The 16113-nt window shown below is 43.2% G+C and overlaps 1 protein-coding gene across 1 annotated transcript; it reads left to right on the plus strand.

Annotated features, from left to right (window-relative positions):
- Positions 1–368: 368 nt before the first annotated feature.
- Positions 369–14920, plus strand: ETNPPL (ethanolamine-phosphate phospho-lyase). Its single transcript, XM_052774771.1, has 13 exons — positions 369–488; positions 2348–2466; positions 2630–2789; positions 3668–3742; positions 5523–5616; positions 6619–6735; positions 8491–8573; positions 9104–9329; positions 10192–10346; positions 11091–11180; positions 11396–11526; positions 12408–12475; positions 13342–14920. Exons 1-13 carry the CDS (start codon positions 433–435, stop codon positions 13471–13473), a joined length of 1506 nt encoding a protein of 501 aa, XP_052630731.1. The 5' UTR covers positions 369–432; the 3' UTR covers positions 13474–14920.
- Positions 14921–16113: the final 1193 nt, after the last annotated feature.

Raw genomic sequence — 16113 nt, forward strand, 5'->3', positions numbered from 1 at the left:
ACCCTGATTTTGATTAAATCAACCGCGTGGTGCCCCCCCCCCCCCCCCGAGGATGTCCGCAGCAGCAGTGCTTTGACCACCAGAATGACCGAGGACAGGCGAGCCACCGCCGGCACAGCACGGCACGGCACGGCACGCTCGCGGGTGGGAGCAGGGCGGCCGCCCGCCTGCCCCGCACCAGGTCGGTTCTTTTTTGCAAGTTTGTGCCGTTTGGCACCGCCGGAAAAAACTCCAAGGCGCGGCGGCAATCCCGCGCCGGAGCCTTACCTAAATAGGAATCACGAGTGGGCCCAAAAGGCAATCCCGGTGGGGGCGCGGCCGGGCCCGTCCCCCCGGGGAAAGCGGGAGGGCGGCGGGCGGGGAGGAGGGGTTTGGCGGCGGCCGGAGCCGGCATAAGAGGCGGGGAGCCCGCGGGCGGAGCGGGCCGGCGGGATGGAGGAGCGGTACAGCAAGGCCGAGACCCTCGCCCTGCGGAGGAAGCACATCGGGTAGGGCCGGCGGCGGGGGGGGGAGGAGGAGGAGGAGGAGGAGGAGGAGGAGGAGGAAGAAGGTCTCCGGCAGCTGCACCTGCCCTGCCCCCCCCCCCCCCCCCGGCGGTGACAGCGCCCGGCCGGACCCGCTCGGCGCTGCCCGGGGGGGCTTAGAGCGCTGGGCGGCCCCTCCGGCCCCACGGCAAGCCCCCGCGGGGGGTGGGGAGGGGGGTGTGGACGGACCCGACCCGACCCGACCCGACCTGACCTGTCAGCCCTTCAGCTTGCCAAATCTATGGGCCACTTGTAATTCCCTAGGCGGGCGGAGGGAATGCAGTCATTAAAACACCGCACATCAAACGCTACTTCACTTTTTTAACAGATCAAAGCAAGCAGCCAGAGCGCGGTACCCAGGTGTATGGCTAAAATGCGGCTGTGCAGGGGGAGGGTGTGAATAAACTGCATGCTCCTGAAAAACAGACGTCTCTGTTAAATGAGGAGATTTCTTAAACTGAGTCTAACTGGGGGGGTGCAGGAAGGCTGCCCGCAGCTGTGGCCTGAGCAACACTCCTGGCTGGGCACATGTCTTACCCCACTGTATCGCAATATTAGTTCCTCCAGAACGTGCAGCTTTAATTCTTTCCTCAGTAGCTGTCACCGAGTGAAAAATAAGTCCAGATTGTTGAAACCAGTGCTATTTGCTGATTGTATCCTAAATGCAGGGCATGTATAGAAAGCTCACTAAAGATTCATGAAAGTCATGGCCTCATCAAGCGTGCACAGCAACCTCTATTTAGGGGCCAGCTCAATGTTAAGGGACTCTTGCCTGTGCAAGGATTATAGGATTGGGCTGTGCTGGCTGAAGGAAAAGAAACTTTCACAGAATGGACTGACACGTTACAGAAGAAAAAAACTAGTCAAGAAATGGCCAGAGATGATGTACACAGCTTTTAAAGTGTACCAAAGGAGTAGCCGAAGATGTCACAAAAGATCTATGCAATGGGGCTGGAAACTGTGAGAAAGAAGGTAAATCACTTCCTAGGAGTCACACTTAGTCTTTACAAGTTCATAGTCTCAATATATCTGACAATAACTTTGAGTTACCTGGAAATAACTATTTATCCAAGGCCAGAAGACCTCCCTTCCACTCAGTGATACCATTCAACATAATTACATAGATGGCATGTTCTCCAAGAGGAAAAAAAAAAAAAAAAAGAGTGTTTAAAGAGTACTTTGGAAAATTTTACAAAGAGCTTGAGTTTTGCGGGAAGCCAGTGTGATTTAGGTGCTTATGAAAAGCTGCTTTTAAAGATTTTATCCAAACCAGTCAGGATGAGATAGTGAGATTTTTTTAGGACCTGCTCAGCACCTCTGAAAATAAAGCCTGCAAGGCATTAGTGTTTTGTTCTTGAATTTGACCTCTATTCGGTACAGTCATCCATTGCATAATGAATTTTTGGCTATAGTATAAAATAATGCTTAACAGCTTAGTTTTATTCCCAGCGAGTTAATTGGCATACATGTTTGTAAGGCATGTAAACAAACAGAGCTACAGCATAGAAACACAACAGGACATGTAAGGACCTGGAATGACTTGCAATCACTGTGCTCCTGTGAAACCGCTTGCAGACAGAGTCATGCTTTGAAAACGCCCTTATTAAAGACCTGCTTCTGTACCCACTGTGCCTGGGGAGGTGTGCAGGGCCTGTTTTTAATTTTGGGAAGAGCACTGCTTGACCACCATCTGAACCACTCACGAGCTCTTCGCAGAGGGTGACAGTTGTCTCCAGAGCTGCAGAAGATCAACCCCCTCAACACTCAAAGGAGGGGGAACAACTGAGAAAACTAAAATGGTGTTATAATTTTTTTTTTTTTAGGCCTTCCTGCAAAGTTTTCTTTGCCAAGGACCCTCTGAAGATAGTGCGTGCTCAGGGCCAATATATGTTTGATGACAAAGGAGAAAAATACTTAGACTGTATCAACAACGTTGCTCATGGTAAGCAGTTTAACTTGTAGGACTGCTTCTATTGCTTCATTTCTAATAGGAATCAGAACACACTTCTTTCCAAGTGATGATGTTCACAGTGCTTCTCTGAATTTCTTTGTGTGGTTCAGTAACTGACTGCTTGCTAGTAATAACTCATTATTTTCTTCTTTAGTTGGCCACAGTCATCCACACGTGATAAAGGCTGCAACAAAACAGATGGAACTGCTCAATACAAATTCTCGGTTCCTGCATGACAACCTTGTTCAGTACGCACAGCGTCTTACAGCCACCCTGCCTGAGAAACTCTCTGTTTGCTATTTTGTTAACTCTGGGTATGTCTGAGTATTTTTTTTTTTCCATTATGACTATTTTGCTTCTGTTTGAAATGGACACTCAGAACAGCTGGGTCTAAATCTTACTAAATAGGACTTATTAATAAGCAACAATAATATTTCCAGTACTGATCGAAGGATCCTTCCTATTTGCAGGTGTCATATTTAGTGTGATGGCTCAATGCAAGAGAGCCAAAACATGAAACTGGTCTACTGAATGCTATGCAAAAAAAGGGAGGGAAAAAGCAAGAAAAGGAAATTAGACTGCAGATTGGTGAACATTATGTACAGATTGGTGAATGCTATCTGTAAATTGGCATATGACCTTGGAAACGAGTAGTCTTCTTTAGGCGGTCCGTTTAGTCTGTGATCACTTATGTTGCCAGAACAGACAACCTGCAGGGACTTGTGAGCATAGGGGCTGCTATGGGTCAGGCTGGAAGTTTGAGTCTTCATCTGGAGAGCAGATCTGCATTCTCGGCTGCCTGGTGGTGCAAGCGCTGGAGAGGATGGAGCTGTTGTGGAGGGTGGGAGATGGGGCTGGCACACTGTTGCCTTTCGAGGGTTGGTGGCTGCATTGTGCTCTCAGCTGCAAAGCAGTCTCATTTGTACCAAGAGGAGGTAAATGTCTACAAGCAAACTGGAGGAGGGAAAGAAAGCATCTCTTTGTTTGCTGTTTACACAAAGAGCTGTTTTTTCTTTGCCCTCTTACATGGCATTTACGGTCTCAACCTTAGCATTGTAATCTGTATAGTAACAGAGCCTGCTGTGTTGACTTATTATATCCATTAGGCCCATGCCTCCTCTTCTGTGTCAGAATACCATTTTAATTGGAAGTGCTTCCTCACTATTTTGTGGCTGTATCTGTTACTATGCAGGTCTGAAGCAAATGATCTTGCTTTACGACTGGCTCGGCAGTACCATGGGCACCAAGACGTGATCACCCTTGAAAAGTAAGTATGTAGAGTAGCTTATGTGAATGCAGCCAGCAACTCCTGCCATTACTTCAGAAGCAGCTTTGCAGCAACCCCCTGCTGTTTGTAGTTCACTGCCTGCTGAAAGAAAAGCTTTGTTGCTTTCATACTAGAACAGGTCAGGAAATCCCTTTTCCACATTTGGATAAATGCAAGTTTTGAAGATCTCTGAAAAATAAGCTTGTCAGTCACCTTAGAAGGTCAATCACCTGTTATAGGGCATTTCCCACAGAGCCTCCCAAAGCAATTCAGGCCAGAGACTTGAATGTTGGTTTTCAGTGTCAATGAGTGGTCTGGTCACTGGGCTGCTCTAGAAAAGGGCCTTCTGTTTGTCACACCTTGCTGGACATGTTTCTTTTTGTACAAATAAATATTCAGTGGTCAAGAAGAAAGATCCTGTAGCTCTGCCATGGTGCTGCACCGATGCTCAGATCTCCTCCAGTGAGCACAAGTGCACACACAAAACCAAGCAGCTCCAAAATCAGGAGGCACTGAGAGGGCCGTCAGCCATGGGGAAGGTGGCCGACCACGTCTCTGGGTTTCCATATCCTAGATGCAGCTGTAGGGTTGGTTACGCTGCTGTAGAGCTGGATCTTCTTCTCAGGCTGTGATTAGAAAGTCCAGCCAGAGCAACTGCAAGAGCACATGTGTCTGTCTGAACGGCACAAAGGTTGTTTGACTCAGCCGTGCTCAGATCCCTTTTAGCCTTCCTTGACTCACGTGGCCAAGATTTGGAGCCACTGAGAGTAGTTTCCATCAGGAGAGGCTGAGGATGGAGCTGGCTCTGTCACTGTTTCACTGCCATGTCTTGTCTTTCTGAACACCACAGGGTATTTCTCTGCCCAGGTCCCAAGGCTCTGTAGGCTTTTGCCATAGCTACCATCCCAGTCAGGGTGGGCTTTCTGTCCTTTCTTTGTGTCCATTAGCAGATTTTGTTGACTGGCTAGTAAGAAGGTGTAAAGAAGACAAAGGAGTTCAAAAAACATCCTCTCTACCCTACGTGTATGCTACTATGAGATTGTGACATGTCTTTGATTTGGTTTGAGGTTACCCTCGCTTCAAGTTTATGGGTGAACGAAAGTGTTTATTCCCTGAAAGAAACTGCTACATGCTTTAGGTTCAAAAGGCTCTGTTTCCTCATTTCTAAATCAAGTTGGCCTCAGTAGTAACCAGCTTTAGCATACTCTGCAATATAAAGCTTTTATATTCAAACAATATTCATCCTGCTCCTGAAAGCGGCTTCTGCCAAACAGTCTAGACTGTAGGGCCGTTGGGGCAGGTAGTGGTGTGCTGCTGCTCCATAAGATCCCCACTTCCCAATGCAATGCATGCTCGTGAGAGTCTTTGCAATGGTGTTGGGGTCTAGCTTGCAAAGCTTGGGTTGGCCAGAGTGGAGTCCACAGGCTGGAAATGAGGGAACTGGACCCCCACTTCAACTGCTAGGTAGGGCTGCTAGGGCAGCCACCTTAGAGGCAGTGCGGTCCATGGGTCATCTTGGTCTGTCCTCATGCTGGTACTTGATGTTATGCAAGAATAAAAAAAAAACCTCCTGGTTCCAGTCTTGCTAGTGAATTAAAGTCGGCAGCAATTTCATATTGCCTTTGAGAGAAAGACTAAATTAAATCAAGATCCCTTCACAAACAGTGCTACCGTGTTGCAGATACAGTTGCTTATTCTGGATTATTTATGGGCACAGTTGTAAATTTAGCTCTTCTGTATATTTGGTGAAAAGTGACTTCGATATTTAACACTCATGCAGTGCTTACCATGGCCATGTTACGTCTCTGATTGACATCAGTCCCTATAAATTTAATCAGCTGGGAAAGGACAGCAAGAAGGAGTTTGTGCATGTGGTAAGTGTAGTTTTTTGCTTTTTGTCATTTTTATGCCTGTTATGCAGCATATTGAATTACCCACTTCTGGTGTAAATATGCTTTCATTCTGTTTTGCTGATGCTAGAGTACATATACTTGGCTGTTTGTCAGTGGATTAAATACAGCAAAATTGTTTGCTTTTGGATTTCTAAGAGGGTATTTTAGCTGTGAGGCTGATTTCTTTCAGAGTGCTACAAGTTTCCTGAGTCACTGCGCTGTGTAGTTACACAGTTTGAAGAAATTAGCCAGTATCTGTTGTGTTGGTTTGACTGAAGATATGCAGGACTTTTGAGTCTACTTTGAAAGACTGGAAAGGCAGACCCCACAGGTTCACACAGATCTGGGTATAGAGCTCATGGGTGTCCAGCTGATACTGTTTGATTTTCAGCCTGCACTTGTGTATCTTACAAAGACAAAAATCATTCTCAGCCCAGAGATGTACACCAAGCAGGTCTTTCCTATCTAGACCTCCTTGCATTAACCACACTGCCAAAGTAGTATCCACCTTTTTATACCACTTCCTTTCTCTTATTTACTGAACATCTGCCAACACTGTTTGTAGAGGCTTGAAGGTCATACAGATTCGTACCATGACTAGGACGCTGGAAGGGATGTGACAGACTGGAAAACCCCATTCTCCAGTTGCAGAAATGGATCTTTCTGCAAGAATCTGAAATAAAATGATGGACCAGGATTCAGTATTGTGTCTTGGGGGAGAGGAGGGACAGTCTTGAAAGGTGGATGAGGTAGATGATGGCTTTTTCAACAGTTGCATCCAGTAATGTTGAACACATCACAGGGCGGGATTGAGTTTAAGCTCCTGTAAGCATTTTTGCAATACCATGCAGAAATTCAGGCTGTACTAACTCCTATTATCTATCTGTGTGGAAAGACAAAAGCTCAGAGCAATAGAAAAGGAAGCAAATGTTTCACAGAAGGATGGGCTTAAAAAAAAAAAAAAAAAAAAATTGGTCTTTTCAGGCTCCTTCTCCAGATATCTACAGAGGAAAATATAGGGAAGACCACCCAGATCCAGCAAGTGCTTATGCTGAAGAGGTGAAAAAGATTATTGAAGAAACACAGAAGAATGGACGCAAGGTGTGTGTCTTGTGCTCTAGAAATGCTGAGGCTTCATCTATAAAGTGTGACATGGGGGCATGAAACAGGCAACTAAGGACATGTTTCTTTACTCATGTTCCCTTGCTTCCCCCTGCCCTTCATTTTTCTGTGGTGGGTGCTGTGGTCAAAATGGGCCATTTTTCTACCTGATGCTCTTAGCACAGTTTCTCTAGACATCAATGAAAGGATCAATAATACAGTTCTAAATAAGCAGCTACAACCAAAGCAGTTTAATTTCCTTTTTTATGCATTGAATCAGTAGATTGTAAATATCTTAGGGCAAGCTTTGAGGTCAGCTGAGAAACTACATCACAAATTCTCGCAAGGATATATAAAAGTCTCCAGGACATGGAGAAAATATACTAGATAAAATCTTGATACTACATTTCTGAGTCTAGTAGCTTAAGATAACTTTGGAGTCATCCAAAAAGGTGAACCTTTCGATCATATACAGTATGACCTTGATAAAAACCAACAATTTCTGAACAGGTTTACCTAAAATGTGTGTTAATGTTTTTTATGATGGCATGAGTGTTTTGAGACATGTAGGGCTTGATCCAAATCCCACTGAAGTCACAGAAGACTTCAGTGGAGATTGGAACAACATGTTCCCTTCTAGTCCAATGGACTTACATCACTCTTCTTTTAGTTTCTTCATCAACTTTTTTTTATTCTCTACTAACGGATAGTTTTGTTTTTTTCTTCCCTTGTTTCCTTTCTTTTGCATATTTCTTAGGTTTTGGTGACATAGACCTGTGGCAGGACAAGTTGTGCTAAAGGCTAAGCCTCACATGCTATGGGAAGCTTCATACTCTTTGGCTGTAGCATGCCTCTTCAAATATAGTATACGGTTCTTTACACGTTACTGCTCGGCCTTGTTTCCAGGAAGACTGCACCAGCCCAGAGAGACCTCTTGATGCTCAGGGAGGGGTTCACAAGTGGTGTGGGGATGCAATCCCTTAAATAGCAGACTTATGCTGAGACTTTGGGGTAATATCGTATCTCTGCTGCATAGACCTCTGCTGTTGACAAGAAACGAATTTTGATGTTCCAGTGTATCTGATCTGCTGCTCTTACCCTTCCTGACTTGAAATAACTTTCTTTTTCATTCCTAGCAACTGGAATTATTTCACCTGTAGAATTTTTCTCCTCTATTGTCAAGTGCCTCATGCTGACATTTTACTTGTGTAGTTGTTTGCATTAGGCAGGGGTGCCCAAAGTGTAGCCTCAGGTCATCTTACAGTTCAGCTTTTACCCACCTCTACCTGGTGTTCAGGATTGAACAAAGCTGATCACAACATATACATGTTACTGGAGAGCCTTGGCATTAAGCAAGTTTCATTAACCTCTTGGGGAAAATGGCAAACACTGTTGTGTGTCTCCTGTAAATTGAAATTTGTAAATAAATTTACAGAGCTCCCAGGAGCCTGATCCAACGTCCACTGACACCAGTAGGTGTTTTCCACCTCAACAGCTGTAGGACTAGGGCTGAACGAAGGTCCTTGTATTCCCATCAGGTTACAAAGGTGGCCCTGGCTACTGCAAATTTGGGCACCCCAGATTACAAAATGAATAAATTCTTTAACCATAGCTGTTCTAAAGAGCCCTCAGTTGTCCAACCCATTGCGTGATTAAATTAAGGCATACATTTAAACATTTATTTCTAGACTGTTAGATGTTTGTGCAAAGGTGGAGTAGATGAACACAGCTCTCACCTGAGTTTGTTTTTTGTAGATTGCTGCCTTCATAGCCGAATCCATGCAGAGCTGTGGAGGCCAAGTAATTCCACCTGTGGGCTATTTCCAGAAAGTGGCAGAGTACGTACATCACTTCAAAAGGGCACAACTGGAAAATTAACCAAAGAAGAAACAGGTTTTTCACTATGGGCTTATCCAATCAATTCAGCTGTCACCCTCTGTTGTTCTTGGCTGTATGTGGTTCCTTTCTACTTTTTGAAGAGTATGATTCCACTTCTACCTTTTATGGAACATCACCTGACTAACTGTTTTGAGCTGGATAATTGTCTTTCCTTTTCTACCTTTAATCCTCAGGCCATAAGTTTGATAGAAGATGAAGTTGAACCATCATAGATACAACCCTGCAGTACCATTACAGTACCCCTAATTTGCATCAAAATACCAGATTTTTTTTTCTTAACATTTAGCAAACTAAAAATTTTATCAATTGAAATAGCTATAGCTGTGTTTCAGCAGCCACGTTCTTTCCTTTTTTCCTAACCTGGTCTGACACTGGAGACTTTGTGTAATACAAACTCCTTTGTCCTAGATTGCCTACCCAAGACATGTACTGCAGCACTAGCCATTCAAACTATTCTATTTGTTTTCAGGTATGTGCGTGCAGCGGGTGGACTGTTCATAGCTGATGAGGTCCAGGTTGGCTTTGGCAGAGTTGGGAAGCATTTTTGGGCGTTCCAACTGCAAGGCGAAGACTTTGTGCCTGACATTGTCACCATGGGAAAGCCCATTGGCAATGGCCACCCTATGTCTTGTGTGGTCACAACAAGGGAAATCGCTGAAAGTTTTGGTGCCTCTGGAATGGAGTATTTCAATACAGTAAGTTCGTAGGTGAAGGTATGCCTTTTTTTCTTTTGGTCTGCATTTAGCAGTTAAAAGTTGTTCAGGTGACTCAGCTAACATCTACATCCATTACTGCATCACATTACTAAGAGTTCGAGTCAACCACAGTCTAAGGTCTAAAAGCAAGTGTAGAGGCTTTGAAATATGCTCTGTACTGAGTACCATATCTTAATGTGGACCAGCACGAGCTCTCTGGCAAGTCATGCATCTCAGCTCACCTTCATACAAATAAATTCTTCCTTACTTTTCTCTCTCTCTCTTCCCCACTCTGAAATGTTGACCGTGTAAAATTTCATTTTCTGGGATAGGCTCTGTGCTGGTGAGGCTCATGCCCTGGCAGACCTTGCTCTGCAGTTGTTACCTAACAAAACAGTGACACTTTACCAGGAAACATTTGAGCTGCGTGCATGCCACAGAGGAACGGCTTTCTTCTTTACTGAGTGTTCTTTCTGCTTCTGTGACTGGGCCTTCTTCCCAGCTACCATGAATCCCCCTGGAGTTTACACCCTCTGGTTCAAGAAGTCACCCACTGCTCTTCACAGGAATATTTTGCCTGCATATGCAATCAGCTAACCGTGAGAGCAGCTTGAATGCTTCAGCTGTGAAATCTTCAAATTACTGAAACCCGAAGCAGAGGAAGAGGGAGCCCCTCTCTTGGGCCTCTTACACTGCCCAAAGTGGTGGGCATGGTGCTCCACAGCCTGCGCGGCACAAAATCACCACCACTTCAAGCTTTCCTCACAACATGCCAAGCAGGAGGGGCAAGTGAAAACTACATGAATAGACACAGATGAACGTTTCTGATGGGTTTTGTTTTCCTATTTGTCTTTACTGTCAGTTTGGAGGCAATCCAGTGTCTTGTGCTATTGGTTTGGCTGTGCTGGAGGTAATAGAAAAAGAAGATCTCCAAGGAAATGCTACACGTGTAGGAAATTACCTCCTGGAGTTGCTGGCTGAGCAAAAGGAGAAACACCCCTTAGTGGGAGATATCAGGTAGGTGCCTTACAGCAATGTCAGAGAAGAATAACTGTGCTAGAAAAATAAACAAGTTTAGGGTGAGGGGAACACAGAAACATTATGTCATGATTATGCTACACCTCTTTTTTAAAATGGACTACCCAAAACTGATACTGTAAGGCAGTGCATTTTTCAAAAAAGTCATCCATCCATCTGCTTAGTTAGGTGTAAGCATAGCCACTGGAAAAGCTCTGGGAGAGAAGAGCCATCCACGTGCAATAGCCCAGTTGTCAGCACACTATTGGGACGATGGAGACCTTATTCAAATCTCTGGTCCATTTCATTTGGAGATGTTAGTGTGGGTTTTCCTCATCTCATGTTACTACCGAGATAATTGCCTTCAGGTTTTTGGGGCAGGGAGTTGTGTTGTGGCGCTTTTTTAGTTCTTGTTTTTGGTTATTTGTCTTCCACAGCTCCCTGGCTTGAGGTTTGCAGGATAAGAGAGAAAGAAAATTATTCTATCATTCTTAACTGGCCATGTAGCCTTAATAAGCCAGCTAAATTGATTTATCCAGAAATATCTGTTATCCCACTTGATTGTCTGAAGTAGCCAGTGCCAAAAGACGACCAAAGAGAAAGTCTCCTCTTTCCTGCTCCTTCCCCGCTTGCACCCCAGGGAAGGGATTGCAGTTTTTAGAAACAGGTTTTGCATTTGCAGCAGAAGGCTTGGGTTACTGACACTGGATTTCACTTGTCTGTATTTTTTTTTCTCTACTCCAGGGGTGTTGGATTGTTTGTTGGAGTGGATCTGGTGAAAGATCAACAAAAGCGAACACCAGCCACAGCTGAAGCCCTTCACCTTATTTACAAGTAAATGGTTTCTAAAGACTATATGCAGTGATCAAACCCTCCTAATATTCCCCAGCAGTTAGTCATTAATTTCAGTTTAAATTTGTGTAGCTTTTGATAACACAGTACTAGAAAAAGAAAAGTTTCAAAATCTAACTCAGCCTCAAGGGTTTGTCTGACAGGACACAATATAGTTTTATACCTGTGTCTAACACAGATGTTTCTTCTTTCCACAGGCTGAAAGAGCATCAAATCCTTCTCAGTGCAGATGGACCCCACAGAAATATACTAAAATTTAAACCACCAATGTGTTTCACAATGGAAGATGCAAGACATGTAGTGGAGACAATTGATGCACTTCTCACAGGTATGTATGCTTTAGTGCTCAGAGGAATACTCTTCTTCATTCATTTCCAGATGACCCATTAGAAACACCAGCCACCATAATCTAAACCATTACGTGCAAGGGAAAGTAATCAATTACATTTCTTACCACTTGTCCAAACTGCTGTTCTTAATGCCAATTATTATAAATAAATAAAAGACCCCATATGTACTTCATCCAGACTTCTAGGCAAAATCCTGCTCTTGATCCTTTCTCTCACAGACTCAGTGTTACTACTTATTTCTGGTCGCATATGCTATATGTTAAGGAGTGAATATATTAATTCAGCACAGGCCTGAAAGACACTGCTGAAACACTGGTGAAACTTTCCATAATGTGCTCTACCTTTTGTTTGTTTGTTTTAACTGGCATACTGGAACATGATTGTCTCACTCCAGTTTAGCCTGAAGGTTTTCAGGCTCTATTTATCTTCTACCTGGGGACCAATCCAGGGAAAAATAATGATGTCAGGTATACTATTAGTGTAAGGACCCTCCAAGCCCATTCTACATTGAAGGCTCCCATCTCCTGAGATTATAACAACTGGAGTTAGACTAGCACGAACCTGGACAAAGGCAGAATTCGGCTCTGAAAGGTCTATCTGAACCCCCATGCTACAGTCAAGCTGCTGATTTCGTTCTTTTCTCTAAACACCCCCAAGCTACACAGTCCTGATACATTAATCACATTGCCTCAGAAAAATGTTTTAGGAAATATTCATCATTCTTCAGTTATTCTTCTGTGTGATAAATGCACAGAGGAATAGCTGATTAGGTATTTTTTACTTCAGCCAGCTGTTAAATTGACTGTATGCTTACTTACCTGTGATTCTTTTTAATTAATTATTTTATTACTTTTTTTAGAAATGGAAGAGGCAACTGGAATGAAGACAGAAAATAATGCATCTACAAATGCACAGTGTAAAAGAAAAGTATGTTTTGATTTTTTTTTAACTCTTATTCAGAAAGGTGTTTGGCAAATCAAGTATAAATTACTTTGGTAGAGCACACCTTCGTTTTTGGTGGTGTGAGTGGTTCTGTGCCTTGAAACTGAGCTCAGAACGTAACCCGCTATTAGAAACCCGAGAGGATTGTGTTACTGGGGCAAATCTAAAAAGGGCTGAGTAATACAGACCTACAACAAGAAACATGTTATAGGCAAGCCCCTCGCCTTGTCTGCAAAGAAGACCAGCCAGACTTTGGGCTGTACAAAATTGTGAGCTCAGCAGTCAACTATTTTACTAGTTCTAGGTACTGTGTGCTACTGATGGCTATTTGGCTTTCTAAGCAAGCCTTCAGCCTGAAAGGTGTCCAAGTTTTCAGAGAGTTCCAAGGATTTCGTTTCCATCATAGCACTTTGAGTACGAATGGCTAACATGCATCCAAATTAGGACTTCTTAGGTTGCAGCCCCAGCTTTGGATAACTCATATATAATTTCTGACCCCCTTAAAAACACATCACCCACTGTGTTATAGGAAAGCTTGCTGAGCTGTCCCTTGGTGAGTTTTCCAGTGATGCTGCGAATGGTGGGAAGGCAATAGCTCAGCTGTCTAGGGATTTAGTAATTAAGGCAGAGACCCTATGGATTACTGGCTATCATCTAGATTATACTAGATTTGGGGTGCAACCCTCCTCTTACAGACATTTGTACACATTCAGTTCAATTTCTTTCAAAGCTAAGAAGTTGTGCCACTAAAAGAGGAGGGTCAGGCAGAGCTACCTAACGGGAACCAAGTCCAATGGCTGACTGTTGGAAGACATGCATGTACCTTCACTGACATTTCATTTCTGTTTCAGACAACTGAAGGGAGTTCTCAACCAGAAGGTGCAAATGAAAGCATCGGCCATATGAATGGAGCTGCCTGCAGACAAGAAAATGGGCTTTATTCTAAAAAACCCTCACTGTCAAGTAAAAGAATAAGAACATGAAGAGGGAAAGTTTCCTCATTCAGTCTGAATTTGTGTCCAGCTTGCTTTTGAGAGGAAGAGTGCAATAGTCCAAGTCTTAGGATCTGTTTGAAGCCTAATCCTACCTTCATAAACTGGCTGAATTCCTATTAGCTTCAGTAGGAGTTTAAAATACCTTTTCAGATACATGAGACCTGCACCACGTGGCTTGAAATCTAGAAGTGACAGAATGGACAAGTGATACAGAAATACCTTAGTGCTGATGGCAGGCTTGTCATAGGTATACGAACTCAGTGAAATCTGTGGATTTACCCATATTACACAGAATCTGAATTGCTTAACGACCATACAAGCAATGCCAATCCTATTATTATTAAAATTATATGCTTAACATGCTATTTTTACAATATTTTAAATTTCAATATGTAATATTGAGATGTTAATTACTTCCCATGTTTTAATGGCTGAATTCTTAAAAAAATGCTTGAGAGAGAAATCATTATCTTCCAGTGTAACTTAGGTCCTATGGATCATATTCCCAGCTGATGTAAATTGGTGTAGCTTTGTTAACGTCAACGATGCTTTACCAAGAGTCTACCACTGTGTGTGTAGAGACACAACGTTTATGCCGGGCATTCTCACTTTATGTTCAAAGAAAATGAAGAATCTGGATCCTAATTTTCTATGGATAAAGCAACTTTTATAGATAACTATTTATATAGAGTAAGATTTTATGATTTTTTTTTTCCAAAAGTTTATATATTGAACCCTCTCAGTCCAAAAAAATATGCAAGTAGAGTATATATCATTTCAGACACACTGATTGAATTAACCTGAGGGTCTCTCAAAATTAAGTTCCCAGGGACAGCCCAGCTTGCATTCCGATGGATTTTAGTTGTTTTGACAGTTGTGGGAATTACTGCCTGACCTGTTGTAGCAATGCTGTTACTTTTTGTCAGTGCTGATTGATGAAGAGTCGCATACCAGTTGAATGGAATCTTGACACATAAATGGCTATGCTAACATTTGACAGATTACTAAAATGAGAGGACCACTGCATAAAACATGCATGCAACCACTTTGCAGCCACTGCCTATCTCCGCTGCAGATACTTTAGACTGACTTGTCTCCTTGTCAGTGTTAAATTTCAACAAGAGCACACAAGTCCTGCTTCTCTTTTTTAGTACATGCACAACTCCATGCTATGGAAGACACTGAGGCCTTTACAAATGGTTTGTACTTCAGAAAAAAAAAAAAAGACAAAATGTATTTCCTCTTCAATTTTAATACCCTAAGTTCTGCTGTTTTGTAATTGCTGCTACTGACCCTACTGATATGACTGAAAATTGAGCACCTTATCTAATTTCATGTTTTCTACAATTTGCTATATTAATATTGATGTTTCCAGTGTAACATCTTCCAACATCCGCAAGCGGGCTTATCTTCTGTTTCATGATCCTTGAATAATTCTTCCATAAAAATAAATCTTTTATTTGTAATTATGATGTCCTCCACAAAGAGGTTGGTTGTTCTAATTTTATGCTTCAGTAACACCTATTATTTGATGAGGGAGGTAACTTCAGTTTTGGCTGTGGGTTGTCTCCACGCCAAAGCAGAACTGGCTAGGCTGTGTTTCCCTGAGACCCTACACAGTCCTCAGCTGGTGGCAGCACTGACCCTCCAAGCCAGATGTTACCTCAGCTGCCACAATTCAGCCCCTGCTAACCCAGCACCAGGAAGGATGCCACAGGTCTCTTCCAACATGAAACTACACAAAGACCTAAGCCAACCTAATTTGGTATGTGTTCGAAGGCACAGTTTAGGTCACTCCCCATATGGAGTGGGGCTACTTGCATCACACCTCCTCCACTGCATGCAGCAGCAGCAGCATGTGCTTCCCTGCAAGGAAATGCTTGTGCGATTTATCGGAAGGGTTAAGCTCAAGGCACACAGCCCACTGGTCTATACTATGGCACTGACTGTTGTAGCAGGTTATTAATATTTAATTTTCAAAAGCATATCAAAGAACTAGAAGAAAAAAATCCAATTAGCCTAAATCTGAGGGGACGTGAAGATTACAACTTCATAAACACAAGGGGCCTGTGCCTCTATGCTACCTATCTTGCTTCTGCACATGCTTGAAATACATAGAACAGCAGTGTTTTTCACCCAGTTTCTGATTCACAAGTCAGGAAGGTCTCTACTTATTGGTTCTGCTCATTATGCAAGGTGCGAGTTACCTAGAACAACTAAGTCTTCTATTTTCTTTAAACAAGAAAGGCTATCACTTCTGAGATATACACACTGAAAAAAAACCACTGTCATTTAAATGGAGGAACCAATCCAACAGTTAGTTAGTTACCAGGAGTTGAGCTGGACCTACTAGAATTATTATTACTATATCACTGTTAATATTCCTACAGTATCATCTCAGAGTCCACCAGCAAGATATGCACAATCCCTGCTGTGAAGGGCTTACTAATTAGAAGAGACTGACTAAAGGATGGGAGAGTGGAAGCAGAAATAATTAAGGCTAAACACAGAGAGCACCATTCCAGTCAGCTGAACTGATCAAATATATTCCCTCCACTGAACAGGCAACGCTTTTTTTCCCCTTCCCAGCTCTCTGTTTCCCTTTTTCTTCTTTCTACCTCTCCTGTC

Source organism: Harpia harpyja, chromosome 2, assembly GCF_026419915.1.
Source record: "Harpia harpyja isolate bHarHar1 chromosome 2, bHarHar1 primary haplotype, whole genome shotgun sequence".
NCBI lineage: Eukaryota > Metazoa > Chordata > Aves > Accipitriformes > Accipitridae > Harpia > Harpia harpyja.